The sequence below is a fragment of the Lampris incognitus genome, chromosome 2, assembly GCF_029633865.1.
Source record: "Lampris incognitus isolate fLamInc1 chromosome 2, fLamInc1.hap2, whole genome shotgun sequence".
Lineage (NCBI taxonomy): Eukaryota > Metazoa > Chordata > Actinopteri > Lampriformes > Lampridae > Lampris > Lampris incognitus.
The window spans coordinates 140,989,542-141,006,418 of record NC_079212.1 but is presented as its reverse complement, the minus strand read 5'-3'; the positions used below and the strand labels follow the sequence as shown (position 1 = coordinate 141,006,418).

The window sequence follows — 16,877 nt, the reverse complement described above, 5'->3', positions numbered from 1 at the left end:
GGGGGCGGCGGCAGCAATAACCCCAACTGTCACCACCTCATCACCGCTCATGGAAGATCAATAACGCCAAGTCAGATTGTTCTCACCGAGCACTTCTCTGTGGCTTTGTTCAAAGATTTGTCAGAAAACTGTGAATTTGTCCAAATGACGTTTTGCGCGGCAGTGAACCGGTCTCCCAAATAGGAAGTGCACGCCGTTTTAAAACAAACACAACCAATTCTACTGTGGGCGATGCTGGCTGACAACACAAATGTACAATTTGAAAATGTGATATGATGTATAAGGTTAACGCAGAGAGGAAAGGCTTGTCGGACTAAACACCCTTTCTCCCCTAGATTTCCCTCCAAAACATGTATTTCTAGATTGATGGCAAAAGAAAGCTCTAAATATCCACTTGGGTCGAATTATATTCAATTTCTTTTATAAACATTTACATTTCTGGTTGTCAAAATTCCTGACAAATGATAAAACTTTGTCATGCTAGCAGGCCTATGAGTTAGCTTCACTTTGCTAATATCTCATCTCATCATCAGCCACTTCTCCGGGGTCGGGTCGCAGTTGCAGCAAACTAAGTAGGGCCCTCCAGAAATCCCTCTCCCCAGCAACGCCCTCCAGCTCCTCCTGGGGGATCCCAAGGCGTTCCCAGGCCAGATTGGGCATGTAGTCCCTCCAGCGAGTTCTGGATCTACCCAGGGGTCTCCTCCCAGTTGGATGTGCCTGGAAAACCTCCAAAGGAAGGCGCCCAGGAGGCAGCCTAATCAGATGCCCGAGCCACCTCAACTGGCTCCCTTCGACGTGAAGGAGCAGCGGCTCTACTCCGAGCTCCCTCCGGATGTCTGAGCTCCTCACCCTATCTCTAAGGCTGAGCCCAGACACCCTATGGAGGAAACTCATTTCACCCGCTTGTATCCACGATCTCACCCTTTCGGTCACTACCCAAAGCTCATGACCATACGTGAGGGTTCGAACAAAGATTGACTGGTAAATTGAGATCTTTGCCTTCCGGCTCAGCTCCCTCTTCACCACAACGGTCCAGTACAACGTCTGCATTACTGCTGATGCTGCACCAATCCGCCTGTCAATCTCCTGCTCCATCCTACCCTCACTCGTGAACAAGACCCCCGAGATACTTGAACTCCTTCACTTGAGGCAACAACTCATCCCCAACCCAGAGGCAATCCACCATATTCCGGTAGAGAACCCTGGCCTCAGACTTGGAGCTGCTGACTCTCATCTCGGCCATTGCACTCAGCTGCAGACTGCCCCAGTGCACGCTGGAGGTCGCGTTCTGATGAAGCCAACAAAACCACATCATCTTTGAAGAGCAGAGATGCAATTCTGAGGTTCCCAAGACAGACACACTCCTCACCTTGGCTGCGCCTTGAGATCTGTCCATGAATATCACGAACAGAATCGGAGACAAGGAACAACCGTGGCGAAGTCCGTCGCCCACCGAAAATGTGTTTGACTTTGTGCCGAGAATGCGGACACAGCTCCAACTCTGGTTACACAAGGACTTTGCTGATATCCCATGTCCTTTCTCTGGTAGTGTATTATGTGCCCCTCCACCCCACCCCTCCAGTTCAGTCCCCCACAGGGCTGACAAATGAGTATGTGTTTAAATATGGATGCGTGTGCACGGGCAAGTGCACGTTTGCATTTTGTCGTGGTCAGGTGGGGGTCCGTTGAAAACCCCCTGCCTGCACTATGACACATTGAAAAGTGGGTTTCCATGCTAGACACCTTGTCCACCATTAACAAGGCATGAGAGAATAGCGACTCCATTGATTTGTCAGCGACTTAGTGCTGGATGACATCACCATTGTGGCTCTCGATGGAATACTCTCATCCATTTCTTATCTTCCCATCATCTCGAAGAAAAAAAAAAAATTTTGTCACACTTTGACAGTTTACCTTTACAGCGCTTGTGTATGTTTTACATTTTCATTTTGCCGTTTGGCAGACGCTTTTATCCAAAACAGATTTACTGGTGAGTCGACCATTAGCAGGTATATTTCTGTCAAACTAAAGGAATCTCAGAGCGCTGAATAGTAATCACACCACGTCCAAGACATGTGCAATTACTGTAAGTGTGCAAGAGGCACATTATAGATGGTGACATGAGCAATAGGAAATTCAAATTAGAACTTAGCTGGGCGACGCCATCAATCAGTGTTACGGAAATATTGTGGACAGTTTGCATTTGTATGCGTGTTGGAAGTGTTTGGGCGGCAAGCTGCAGTTGAACTTGGCACCTAAAAACCAGAGCATGGTTTCTACTGTTTATTTTTTATTTATTTCCCCCCTTGTTCTCCCCAATTGTACTTGGCCAATTACCCCACTCTTCCGAGCCGTTCCGGTCGCTGCTCCACCCCCCTCTGCCGATCCGGGGAGGGCTGCAGACTACCACATGCCTCCTCCGATACATGTGGAGTCACCAGCCGCTTCTTTTCACCTGACAGAGGAGTTTCGCCAGGGGTACGTAGCACGTGGAAGGATTACACTATTCCTCCCCTAGTTCCCCCTCCCCCTCAAACAGGTGCCTTGGCTGGCCAGAGGAGGCGCTAGTGCGGCGACCAGGACACGTACCCACATCCGGCTTCCCACCCGCAGACACGGCCAATTGTGTCTGTAGGGACGCCCGACCAGCCGGAGGTAACATGGGGGATTCGAACCGGCGATCCCCGTGTTGGTAGACAACAGAATAGACCGCTACGCTACCCGGATGCTGTTTAGACTATAGGTTGTAAATCTCTATACCAGGTTGGAGGGTTTGAAGGACTATCTTCCAGGGCGAGACTTGAAGCTCAGGGTTCCACCACAGATAGTGGGGGGGGGGGAGGGCTTTTTCATGAGATTTTCCCATTGTTCAATGATTCCCAACCGATTGGAGGAAGATAAGCTGCTTGGGGGATGCAGGCGCAGCAGAAGTCTTTTGGTTACTGTCACTTTTCTAAAAAGGATCATTCCTCACCGCTTTGATGATGACATTTTAATTACTGGGCTATCAGGAGAAATGGGCTGTAGAGCGATAAGGGGTAGTAGCATAGAGGAGTTGTCTTTGGGGGCATTAGCCCTCCAGACACACAACACAGAGTGTGTGTGTGTGTGTGTGTGTGTGTGTGTGTTCATGTCAGCGGTTGTGTTTTCTCCTGTTTGCCTGTGTTCACAGATGTTTATCTGGACTCGGGTACTGGCCTCCAGTGAGGCGTGCAGCACCGTGTTGTTACGCCACTCTGTAGATCCTTTTCTCGCTCGATCCAGATTGGTAAAAATAGTAAAAAAAAAATAGTAGAAAGATAAGAATAAATGATAGTAACAATAAATAAATAAACCGCTTGTCCCGAAAACCCACTTCGTGGCGCCCGGGCCTCCTTTTAGCTCGGCGAACCGGGCTCAGCTGAACCTTAAGTGCAAAAGAAGTTTTATACGTTTTGCAGCCTTGGAGAGAAGAGTCTCTCACACACACACACACACACACACACACACACACACACACACACACACACACACACACACACACACACACAAAGACACACACTTTCCCCCTATCCGTTCCCATTTCCAGTCTGGCCACCTCATCTCTTTGCTGTCCGTGCCCATATCTCTCTTCCTGTCACTTCTCCGTCTTGCCCCATCTATCTGTGCCTCCCTCCATCTCCTCATCTGCACCCCCCCCCCCCGCTCTCTGACTCTCTGTCCATCTCTTTCCATTAACCGCCTCTTTTCATGCTGTGACCACTCTCCTCTCCTGGTTCCTCTGTCCAACTGGTCCTATCGCTCTGCGCCTTCAGTGTGTGTGTTTGTGTGTGTGTGTGTGTGTGTGTGTGTGTGCGTGCGTGCGTGCGTGCACACACGGGTGTGTGGCAGGCAGTTAGCGATGCCCTGGCAGTTAGCGATGCCCTAGCATCAGAGCACACGGCTGCGGCAGCCTGGCTATAAATAACTTGGTCTCGTGGTTCTCGGTCCAAGACAGGACCCCGAGCCGGGGGTGGGGGTGGTGGTGGGGGGGGGGGGGGCGGGGAGCAATCTGCTGTCTCCCTGAGGAAACGCTTGAGGGTGGAAGGCACAAACAAGACAGCTTACATTGTGTCATTATGTACTGTGACATGCCGGAGGAGGTCGATATGTTTGTGCCACGGCTGCCGCACACTTCTCTGTGTTCATTCTGCTCGGCGAGTTAAGGCACCAGTCGGCGTTATGGGCTGGTTTCAGGGTAAATTTACGAATGAAAGGAAGCGTCGCGATTTAACCGGAGGTTGGAGGCTGGCTGTTTTAAGTAGCCATATGCAAGATATTGAATCCCTTTCTGGCTACAGGGTGACTTCCCTGCAGCCGAACCGCTACTTTGACCCTGAGACCATGCGGCCTCATCAAATGTAAGGTATAAGGTGCAGAAATGTGCATGTGAAGCATGACATCATACGAGGCCGCGTGGTCTCATTAAGGAGGAAAGTTAAGCAGAAGAGAAGATGTTCTGTCGGTGATCTGCAGGTGTAAAGAATCACACGTTGGAAACTGGGTCTGCTCACTGGGTCTGTATATGTCCTGTTTTGCAGAACTTTGTGAGACATACTTGTGCCTCAGCTGGGCACGACTGACCTTTCACAGCAACACATTCTCATCCTGTGGCGTCATATTTTTGACACTGTTGACAAAGCGTCAATATATGACGTGCGTGATGACCTTTGGCATCTGTGTAGCAACAGTGCAGCTGTTCCACGGACTGTGGTGTTGAACCTCCACCTTAATTTATGAATATTAATCCAGCCGTGTTGTGTATACTGTACATTGTACGTATACTGGTACCCTCCGTCGTGTCCATCTACCTCAGGCTTGTAACCTGCTGACGTCTATCAGGAATCAGGAGCAATTTGTCATTTCATTCATGTACTTGCGTACACAGAAGAAATTAAATTTTGTTTCTTCCGGCCCGCAGCAGCGCAACACAAAAGATAAAAACACATCAGAACACATATCCAAAATTCCCCAAAAATGACACCACCAGAAACATACAAAAACAGAGAGAACAAAACAAAAAAAACACAAACAGTTAACAACACAGTCCATTCAGTGCAACACAGTCCAAAAATTTCCCTGTCCAGAGAAGGAACGCCAGCCAGGATGACTGTCGGAACTGCCGGTCTGCATGGGCTAGCAGTTAGCTTAGCCCGCCCCGCTTCCGCATCCTGTCAGACCCCCCCGCGGTGTTTCCTCTTCGGGTGCAGCTCCGGGCGGTGCCGTGGTCCTTGGGCCCACCGGGCACAGCAGACCAGGCTCCCTCAGCTGATCCAATACTAGCTCTCCCAGCCAGACACCTTCGACACACCTCCCCGCACTCCACACGACGACACAAACGCAGACGCGGACAAAAACACTGCACGGTCAATGCTAGGGGAGGCCGCCACCAGACCGCCCTCGGTGTTATCGGAACTGCTTAGCCTGCCCCGCTTCCGCATCCTGTGAGACTGCCGTCAATGTTTCCTCTTTGGGCGCAGCTCCAGGCAGGGCCATGGTCCCTGGACCCACAGGACGCAGCAGACCAAGCTCTCCCAGCCAATCCAACGTCACCTCTCCAAACCATCAAACGAAACCGACGATCACAGACATAAATGTTCCTAAAAGTTCTTCACACGATGACACAAACTTAGACGTGGACAAAGACAACACATAGTCGGTACTGGGTGAGGCCGCCGCAAACATGGGTTTGCCCCGCCATCTTCCCACTACCGCTATTCCGCTACTTTCGCATCTCTGGTATATTCTCTGCACCATTGCACTTTATTACCTCTTAGTTCGCCTGTATAAGTCAATCCTTGTGTATATCTGAAGATTGTTGGGTTGTAGTGTTGTTATTCTATGTTAAGTACACTGAGAGAGCCACGAAACTGGAGTCAGGTTCCATGTTTATGTGCAGACCTACACTGGAGTCAGGTTCCATGTTTATGTGCAGACCTACACTACCGTTCAAAAGTTTGGGATCACCCAAACAATTTCGTGTTTTCCATGAAAAGTCACACTTATTCACCACCATATGTTGTGAAATGAATAGAAAATAGAGTCAAGACATTGACAAGGTTAGAAATAATGATTTGTATTTGAAATAAGATTTTTTTTACATCAAACTTTGCTTTCGTCAAAGAATCCTCCATTTGCAGCAATTACAGCATTGCAGACCTTTGGCATTCTAGCTGTTAATTTGTTGAGGTAATCTGGAGAAATTGCACCCCACGCTTCCAGAAGCAGCTCCCACAAGTTGGATTGGTTGGATGGGCACTTCTTTGAGCAGATTGAGTTTCTGGAGCATCACATTTGTGGGGTCAATTAAACGCTCAAAATGGCCAGAAAAAGAGAACTTTCATCTGAAACTCGACAGTCTATTCTTGTTCTTAGAAATGAAGGCTATTCCATGCGAGAAATTGCTAAGAAATTGAAGATTTCCTACACCGTTGTGTACTACTCCCTTCAGAGGACAGCACAAACAGGCTCTAACAGGTACTATTTAATGAAGATGCCAGTTGGGGACCTGTGAGGCGTCTGTTTCTCAAACTAGAGACTCTAATGTACTTATCTTCTTGCTCAGTTGTGCAACGCGGCCTCCCACTTCTTTTTCTACTCTGGTTAGAGCCTGTTTGTGCTGTCCTCTGAAGGGAGTAGTACACACCGGTGTAGGAAATCTTCAATTTCTTAGCAATTTCTCGCATGGAATAGCCTTCATTTCTAAGAACAAGAATAGACTGTCGAGTTTCAGATGAAAGTTCTCTTTTTCTGGCCATTTTGAGCGTTTAATTGACCCCACAAATGTGATGCTCCAGAAACTCAATCTGCTCAAAGAAGTGCCCATCCAACCAATCCAACTTGTGGGAGCTGCTTCTGGAAGCGTGGGGTGCAATTTCTCCAGATTACCTCAACAAATTAACAGCTAGAATGCCAAAGGTCTGCAATGCTGTAATTGCTGCAAATGGAGGATTCTTTGACGAAAGCAAAGTTTGATGTAAAAAAAATCTTATTTCAAATACAAATCATTATTTCTAACCTTGTCAATGTCTTGACTCTATTTTCTATTCATTTCACAACATATGGTGGTGAATAAGTGTGACTTTTCATGGAAAACACAAAATTGTTTGGGTGATCCCAAACTTTTGAACGGTAGTGTACATAACCAATAAACATGATTCTGATTCTGGTGATTCTGATTAATGACATGCAGGTCAGGTTGTGGTTACGGTTAGAGTTAAGGTTATGTAGTGGTTAGGTTAGGGTTCCCAATGGTTAGCGCTGTTGCCTCACAGCAGGAAGGTCCTGGGTTCGAACCCCAAGCCATCCCAGGTCCTTTCTGTGTGGAATTTGGATGTTCTCCCCATGTCTGTGTGGGTTTCCTCCGGGCACTTCGGTTTCCCCCACCATCAAAAAGACATGCACGTTAGGGTTTATACTCCTGTCTGTGCCTCTGACCAGGGCAATGGAGTTGGTCCCCGGGTGCTGCATGGCGGCTGCCCACTGCTCCTAGCTACACAGCTAGGATGGGTTAAATGCAGAGAGTAAATTTCATTTGTATGTATGTACAAAATTACTAATAAGGAGTATTCTAGTCTGTTCTATTAAGGGTTAAGTATAGAGTTGTAGTTAAGTTTAATGTTAGGGTTAGGGAGTGGTTAACCGCCCACATCCCATACAGGTGGCGGTCATGATATAAGATGCCATGGGCTCTTCAGAGAGGGTCAGGCTGTCAGAAAAGAAACATCACATCATGAGACGCCATCTTGGAGCTGGATGAGCCACATGAACGACTTTCCACACTTTCCTGAGCCAAGTAGGCCAACCTCGCATGTAACGCCGTCGTTTCTTTTTTAAGTGAAAAAAAAATGGAGGTTAGTCGAAAAAAAACGAGTTCAGATCGCACATGATTTAATTAATCATTGCCCTTGGTGCCAGAGAACAAAAGGTGTTCGAGACGGTGCCTCGTCCGTAGAAGTTCTCCTCTCGTGGCTCTCATCAGCACCGACGCGTCTGTATTGATGCTTTCTTGTTTTGCAGAAAGCCGCCTCTCAACCCTGCGAAGTATGAACCTTCAGACAGATGTTTTTCAAACGTGGTCTCTTGAAGCCCAGAGCCAGGCTGTCACCTTAATAACATCACAAATTGTTTCTCTACCATCCTCTGTTCCGAGGGCAAAAGAGCTGCTTTTTTTTCCCCTCTCCTAGCGTTGGAAAACTGTAGTTTTATATTCCCCCGTGTTATTGTTCATTCTTGTACAAACGCAGTGTTGTCTCACTGAGTCATCCGTCAGTGCAGGAAGGGCTCGAGGGGACATTTTAATGCCGCTGTCTCTCTGTTGTCTCAACACATATGGAACAAACGGTACTATACATGCAGATCGTAAATGTGCACGCTACTGTCCCAGCCTTTTGCTGCACCTCTGACCTACATCTCCAGTTGTGGAGGCCACAAACTCCCTTGCTTTTCTTCGCACACAAACGTCTGTCCATTTCGACCGTTTGAGAGAGGGCCTCTGTCTTTACCAGAGCGAGCACAACAGATTAAAATGTTCCAGGGCGTCGAGGTGGCGTGGCGGTCTATTCCGTTACCTACCAACACGGGGATTGCCGGTTCGAATCCCCGTGTTACATCCGGCTTGGTCGGGCGTCCCTACAGACACAATTGGCCGTGTCTGCGGGTGGGAAGGCGGATGTGGGTATGTGTCCTGGTCGCTGCACTAGCGCCTCCTCTGGTCGGGCAGGGCGCCTGTTCTGGGGGGGAGGGGGAACTGGGAGGAACAGCGTGATCCTCCCATGCGCTACATCCCCCTGGCGAAACTCCTCACTCTCCGGTGAAAAGAAGCGGCTGGCGACTCCACATGTATCAAAGGACACATGTGGTAGTCTGCAGAGGGGGTGGAGCAGCAACCGGGATGGCTCGGAAAAGTGGGGCGATTGGCCAAGTACAATCGGTGGAAAAAGGCCGCAAAAAAAGTTCAATTTTTTGGGGGGGGGGTGTTCATCCCTTTAAAGATTGCAGATAGGCTTGGATATAACATGAAGCCCCCCTTGTGTGACACATAGCTAGTCCTCAATACTGCTCGTTGTTGTGATGCTGGTCTGACCGGGGCCTGGGTGGGTGTCTTATCATTCCAGGTGACAACAACCCAAAGGAGAGCAGCCCCTTCATCAACAGCAGCGATGCTGCAGCAGAGAAGAGCCAGCAGTATGACGGCAAGAACATGGCCCTGTTTGAGGTACCCTAGCATGCACACACACACACACAGATTCATACCCACTTTTTCTCACATATGTATTCAGGCATGAATTTGCAACCTTTGCTAATAGTTGGAGATAAGCCTCTCTCTGTCTCTCTCTGTGACACACACAAACAGATGCAAACACACAATTGGCTGATTGAATAGGGACTCTGACGTGGATTAATGAGGGTAATTATTGTGTGAAGGGCAAGTGGGAATCTCGGGTTAATGTCGGAGAATCTTCTACTGCTCCAGGAGAGGACTTTAACACAACTTTGTCGCCTCAACCCTCAGTAAATGTATTTATACTGTGTTCCCTCAGGACCTGCCAGCTGTGAAAAAAACAAAAACAAACAATATTGTAGAGGACTGCTCGACTCCATATTATCCTTGTGTAGTTTTTGCGCTGGTGTCCTGGTCGCTGCACTAGCCACTAGCGCCTCCTCTGGTCGGTCGGGGCGCCTTTTCGAGAGGGAAGGGGAACTGGGGGGAATAGCGTGATCCTCCCACGCACTTTGTCCCCCTGGCGAAACTCTTCACTGTCAGGTGAAAAGAAGCAGCTGGTGACTCCACATGTATCGGAGGAGGCATGTGGTAGTCTGAAGCCCTCCCCGGATCAGTAGATGGGGTGGAGCAGCGACCGGGACGGCTCGGAGAGCAGGGCAATTGGCCGAGTACAATTGGGGAAGAAAAAGGGGGAAAAATAAAATATATATATATTTTGTCAAGTGGCCCCATGCAACTTTTAAAGAACTTTATTTATCAGTGTGTACTGCAGGACTTCGTAGTTCCTTACAGTTGTGTGGAACCACTTGGCAGAACATTTTTAACTTAATCCAACATTTCATTTTTATCTTTTTTTTTTTAGTGTTGGCCATCAAAAAACTTACAAATAGAATATGCATGTCCACCTATAGGAGTTAACCACGTGCACATCCCACTTCACTCTTTTTACATTATGGAGGTTGACTCGCTGGCTTCTTGGGCAAAGGCATTTCTAGTAAAACACCCCCCCCCCCATTTTCCACAGAGAAACAAACTTCAGAAAAGTCTTTGTGGTGAGGCTTTGTGTCTCTTTCTCTTGCAGGAGGAGATGGACACCAGTCCCATGGTTTCGTCTCTGCTCAGCAGCCTGGCCAACTACTCCAACCTGCCCCAAGGCAGCAAGGAGCACGAGGAAGCGGAGAACAACGAGGCCGAGTCCTCCCGCAAGAAACCCATCAAGGTACACGAATAGTGATGCATTTATATCACTAGCGCCACCTAACCATCTTCTACCACTACTACTTCTTCTACTTAATTGGCGTCTCCTTTTTAGATACGAGGCTGAACCTGAACTCACCCACTTGCAAACCGGCACTTAGTCTCACGTGTGGTTGTACCATCTGTTTAGAAGATATCTTCCATTGTAAGATGTTTTCTAATTAACATTATCATCGTCATTGGTAAGAGAATTGGCGAAACACATTTTTTCTTCTTCCCCACCACTATCCTCTGTTAGTCTCTCTCGTATTCTATCTCTTGGTTTTGTCCAAGGGGTTTTGTTTGAGGTAGGATTTCACAGAAACACCATTAGCAGAGATGCTAGTCAGGTGTGACAGCTTGTTTTAATAGGTTGTTGGTTAGCTAAAAACATGAATCAGATGAGCTAGTTTTAGCTCTGTTGAGCCGCTGCAAAAGCATCTATTTTACAACACCATTGAAAGAAAAAACTTTTGAAAAACAAAGGAACAAACAACGTTGTCTCAACACAGCTGCCCTGTTTTTCCACGTTCACAAATGCACCAAAAATACCCCAGCCTGAAAGCCGTTGCTTTGCAAGGTTGCTCGTGACAATAGGGGAATGCTATACGTGTATTAGCTTTGGTAATTATGATCTGTTCCACCAGTCTGAGTCCCAACACAGACCAGCTCAGCAGGACTCACCAGGCAGATACCTCCTTCTGCTGCTGTTGTCATATGTTACACTGATGAGCCAAAACATTATGACCACTCACAGTTGAACCGAATAATGCTGATCATCTTCAAACAAGGGCATATGTCAAGATCTGGGTAGATTAGATGGTACCTGAACAATCAGTTGTTGTAGTCAATGTGTTGGATGCAGGAGAAATGGGCAGGAGTTAAGACCTGAGCGACTTTGACAAGGGCCAAATTGTTATGGCCAGACGACTGGATCAGAGCATCTCTGAAAATGGTCCAAGGAAGGACAAACCACAAACCGGCGACGGGGTGTTGGGCGCCTAAGGCTCATCGATGCACAAGGGCAGTGAAGGCTATCCCGTCTGGTCTGAACCGACAGAAGGTCTACTGTGGCACAAGTCACAGAAAATTTGAATGATGGTTAGGGGAAAATATGCTGCAACACACAGTGCATCGCACCCTGCTGCGTATGGGACTGCGTAGCTGCAGACCTATCAGAGTGCCCATGATGACTCCTGTGCACCGTCGGAAGCGCCTACAATGGGCACGCAAGCATTGGAACTGGACCATGGAGCTGTAGAAGACGATTGCCTGGTCTGATAAGTCCCATTTTCTTTTAGATTATGTGGATGGCTGTGTACGTGTGCACCGTTTACCTGGGGAAGTCATGGCACCAAGATACACTGTGGAAAGATGACAAACTGGTGGAGGGAGTGTGATGCTCTGGGCAATTTTCTGCTGGGAAACCCTGGGTCTGGTCATCCATGTGGATGTCAGTTTGACACGTGCCACCTACCTGGACATCGTTGCAGACCAGGTACACCCCTTCATGGCAGTGGTATTCCCTGATGACAGTGGCCTCTTTCAGCAGGATAGTGCACCCTGCCACACTGCACACATTGTTCGGGAATGGTTTTAGGCACGTCATGAAGTGTTCAAGGTGTTGCCCTGGCCTCCAAATTCTCCAGATCTCAATCCGATTGAGCATCTGTGGGATGTGCTGGACCGGCAAGTCTGATCCATGGCGGCTACACCTTGCAACTTAAAGGACATTAAGGATCTTCTGCTTATGTTTTGGTGCCAGATACCACAGGACACCTTCAGGGGTCTTGTAGAGACCATGCCTCAGTGGGTCAGTGCTGTTTTGGTGGCACACGGAGGACCACCAGCGTATTAGTCGGGTGGTCATAATGTTTTGGCTCATCATTTTGTCTTGGAGCCCCCTGGGAAGTTTGTCTACTGGGTCGTTTTCCTCTTTGGAGTACTTTTTTTTTTTTTTTTACGTAAAATAAGAATTGGCAGTAAATATTTTGTATTTTCCTCACACACAGATTAAAAAAAATACCCGACCAGTTTAAAAGTGATGCGTCTTCCACAGTTTTTCTTTTAAATTCCTTACTTTTCTTTCTGTATCTCTGAAACTGTGATGAAAATCTCCCCACACCTCTCCAGATACCGTCAGCATTGGGATGTTGGCGGAAAACTTTTTTCAAGTCAATTTTATTTGCGTAGCCCAACATCACGAATTACACGTTTGCTTCAGAAGGCTATACATCAACACAACATCCTGTCCTTAGACCCTCGCGTCAGATAAGGAGCAACTCCATAAAAACACCCCTTTAACAGGGAGAAAACCTAGGAAGAAACCTCAGGGAGAGCAACAGAGGAGGGATCTCTCTCCCAAGACAGACAACGTCCAATGGATGTTGTGTGCAGAATAAAACATAATTTACAGAACACAGCATTGAAAGAGGATAACAGAATTATAATGGGATTATAAAATATATGAAGAATATGATGAGGAGGATGCCAAGCAGTGTCCAGATGCCACCGGAACAGCTCGGGACCTGAGCCACGTGACCACCGTCACCATGTAGACCTGACAGGAGGACAGACTACACATGCACATGGGGGAGACTCACATCACACCATTCACATAAGCGGGAGAAGAGACAATAAAAAACATTAGTCACAGTTTTCATAGCTTTTAGATGAGCAAGGGCGGCACGGTGGTGCAGTGGTTAGCGCGGTCGCCTCACAGCAAGACGTTTCTGGGTTCGAGCCCCGGGGGTAGTCCAACCTTAGGGGTTGTCCCGGGTCGTACTCTGTGTGGCGTTTGCATGTTCTCCCCGTGTCTGCGTGGGTTTCCTCCGGGTGCTCCGGTTTCCTCCCACAGTCCAAAGACATGTAAGTCAGGTGACTCGGCCGTACTAAATTGTGTCGGCCCTGTGTGATGGCCTGGTGGCCTCACCAGGGTGTCTTCCCGCCTGCTGCCCAATGACTGCTGGGATAGGCTCCAGCATCCCTGCAGCCCTGAGAGTAGGATAAGCGGTTCGGATAATGGATGGTTGGAATAGATGGGCAAACAGAAAGACAGAAAGATATGTGTTAATCCCGGGGAGTAAATATCAGGGTGTAATTGGCATAATATAAACCGTAGTGAGATGAGCAGGGGTGATTCTGCAAAGAAGACGTGAGTATACACATATAGAATGAATTCAAACTCTCCAAATCCAGTAACTGGTAAAATACGTGCCACGCCAGGTGAAGGACTGTCTAGACACAGTGCTTGTTAGAGCGATGATTCACCATCTGTCGTAATTGGCCGGTCTCTCTTCCGACTGACAGATTTTTGTATGACCTTTGACCCATCCTCTCAACCCAGCTGTCCAATCACAGGGTCCTGAAACTTGAAGCCTGCTGGAAGGTTTTGACTCATCAACTCTTCACACACACATTTATCTCTTCTTCTTCTTCTCTGGTCTCTGGACGGCACGGTGGCCCAGTGGACACTGTTGCCTCAGAGCAAGAAGGTCCTGGGTTCTCCCCGTGTACATTGGGAAATTAAGAAAATTAGGGTTTTATGCTCTCCAAAACTTCCCATATATTTTCATATTCACTTTGCTCCCAATTTGTGACTTTATAATGCTCATCTTCAACCTTTCTTAAAAAAATTTTTTTTACATCTGTGCTATTTTATATTGAATGCCCCTTAAGGAAGTTTCTGACAACCCGTCCCGAGGCGTCAGATTTCTCTCGTACATCTCAGCTGTGAATCCAGATGGTTTCATTTCAATCCATGTTGTAGATCTGCAGTGGGACGTCTTTTCTGGACTGACAGGACGATCAGATTCAAATGACGTTTTTAATACCGCGTTGATTTCTCAGCTGGCGATAAAGTTCACTCAAAAAATAGAACGATTTAAACGAGATATGAATCATAACAAATAATATCTTAATTTGAAATTCATAAAACAAACACAAATACTGGAAGAATATAGAATGGAATAGACTAGGATAGACTAGTATAGACTAGAGTAGAATGACCAGAGTAGAATAAAGTAGAACAGACTGGAGTAGTATAGACTAGAGTAGAGCAGAATAGAGTAGAATAGTATAGTATAGAGTAGAAAAGTAGACTAGAATGGGATAGTGCAGAATAGAATAGACTACAGTAGAGTATAATAGAATAGAATCGACTAGTATAGACTACAGTAGAATGGAATAGAATGGAGGCTCGAACCCAGGACCTTCTTGCTGTGAGGCGACCACGCTAACCACTGCGCCACCGTGCCGCTTGTATAGGTATCCAACAGGACAAATTCAATAGACTGTAGAAAGACTGAGGTTTATTTGATATAAAATGTGTATTTTACTTCAATTGGACACGGATACCACTAATTTAACAGCTAGAAATGGTTTCAACAATATGTATTGGCTGTCGTTTGTTTACGTTTCCCTTTATTTTATTTATATATTTATTTTTTGTATTTTCTCTTCTCCAAATTCCATTATGGGAAAGTGAATGCCAGCCTGTGTTAGTCACGAGATTGGGGGAAATAAAGCAGGATAATGAGGTTGTGTTTGTGCTGCGTAAAGTAATTACACTGTTAAGATTAATCCCATTAAAAGCAAAATATTAGCTGCAGAATAGAATAGAATAGAATAGAATAGAATAGAATAGAATAGGACCGAACAGAACATTGGGTGTAGCAGTCTGGTTCCCCTCAGAGCTCCTTGTCCTCCCCATGTCGCCCCGAGTCCTTCCTCACTTTAATGAGTGTGTATGTTACACCAACCTGCTGCGTCTCCAACGAGACACCCGCTCCACCGCCGTCCCCCCCGCCGCCGCCTCCCTGCCGCCGCCATGACAGGCTTTTCATTAAAGGCAGCTGGTGTAGTCCTCTCCCCACCAAACTCCCCTCTATCTCTCGCTCATTCTCGCTCTCCGTCTCTCTCTCACTCTATCATTCTCTCTCTCCTTCTCCATTTTCTAACTCCTCTTCCCAGTCTTCCGCCATTTCATTCTTTTTTCCTTTGTCTCTCTCTCTCTCCTTTTATTAACTGCCGTAGCCTGTCACCATCTTGCTCCATCTATCTTTCTGTCTCTCTCTCTCTCTCCCCTGCTCGCTCTCTCCCTTTTTCTGACGGCTACCTCCATTTCCTAACTCCTGACCAGATTTTTTTTGCCTTGCATCTTGTCTTTCTTTCTCTTCCTCCTTTATTTCCTGCAGTAGTCTGTCACCAGCCCGCTCACTTCCGTTCTCTCTCTCTTTCTGCCTCCTATCTCTATTTCCTAACTCCTCTTACCAGTCTTCTGCTGCTTCATCTTTTATTTCTGTCCTTTTTTCTTCAACACTGTAGTCTGTCGCTGTCTTTCTCTTGCCCTCTCTATCGCTCTCTTTGTCTTCTTCCCTCACCCTCCTTCCCCTCTCTTTCATCATCAGTCCCCTTGAGAGAGAGAGAGAGAGAGAGAGAGAGAGAGAGAGAGAGAGAGAGTGTGTGGGAGAGAGAGAGAGAGAGAGCAGGGTGTCTTTGTCGCAGTGTGACAGCCAAGATTAGAGATTTTGCCGGCATGCGACATGAGGGAACAGTCTGGAGGTCACTCAGGTTAAGATGCATACCGGTCCGGGGTAATCTGCAGCCGATTTCCTCTCCTCTGATTTTCCCCACCAGACACGTGAGACACCACCCACCCACCTTTGTCAAGGTGGGTGGGTGAACAAAGCGCTAACTTACATCAGAGAAAGAAAGAAAGAAACAAAGTTTCTATTCTCTTTTTATATTCACAGTTTTTTTTTGGGCGGCACGGTGGCGCAGTGGTTAGCGCAGTCGCCTCACGGCAAGAAGGTCCTGGGTTCGAGCCCCGAGGCAGTCTAACCTTGGGGGTCATCCCGGGTCGTCCTCTGTGTGGAGTTTGCATGTTCTCCCCGTGTCTGTGTGGGTTTCCTCCGGGGGCTCCGGTTTCCTCCCACAGCCCAAAGACATGTAGGTCAGGTGACTCAGCCGTAGTAAACCATCCCTAGGTGTGTGTGTGTGTGTGTGTGTGTGTGTGTGTGTGTGATGGCCTGGTGGACTGTCCAGGGTGTCTCCCCACCTTCCGCCCAATGACTGCTGGGATAGGCTCCAGCGTCCCCACTACCCTGAGAGCAGAATAAGTGGTTTGGATGATGGATGGATGGATGGGTGGGTGGATGGGTGGATGAAAATAAGGTATATTGAGTATTTTTGCCCTTCGATATCCCCCAAAATATGCCCATACAATCCCCTTTCCAGGTTTCTGAGTGGTTCCAGATCTTTGTCACTCCCAACTTAAATAATTTATTTGAGACCAATTACTCCCCTCTACCCTGAGAGCAGGATAAGCAGTATGGATAAAGAATGGATGGATGGATGAAAATAAGGTATATCGCGTATTTTTGAAAACATTTTACAA

General features: G+C 47.4%; 1 protein-coding gene across 2 annotated transcripts in view; it reads left to right on the top strand.

Annotated features, from left to right (window-relative positions):
- The window catches only part of slc12a5a (solute carrier family 12 member 5a), a 310,680-nt gene that overhangs the window by 223,549 nt on the left and 70,254 nt on the right, over window positions 1–16,877 (top strand). For both annotated transcript variants that reach the window (XM_056272751.1, XM_056272750.1), the window contains 2 exons: window positions 9,135–9,235; window positions 10,326–10,463. In XM_056272751.1, coding sequence (XP_056128726.1) covers window positions 9,135–9,235; window positions 10,326–10,463 — 239 coding nt within the window. The remainder of the gene's footprint in view (window positions 1–9,134; window positions 9,236–10,325; window positions 10,464–16,877) is intronic.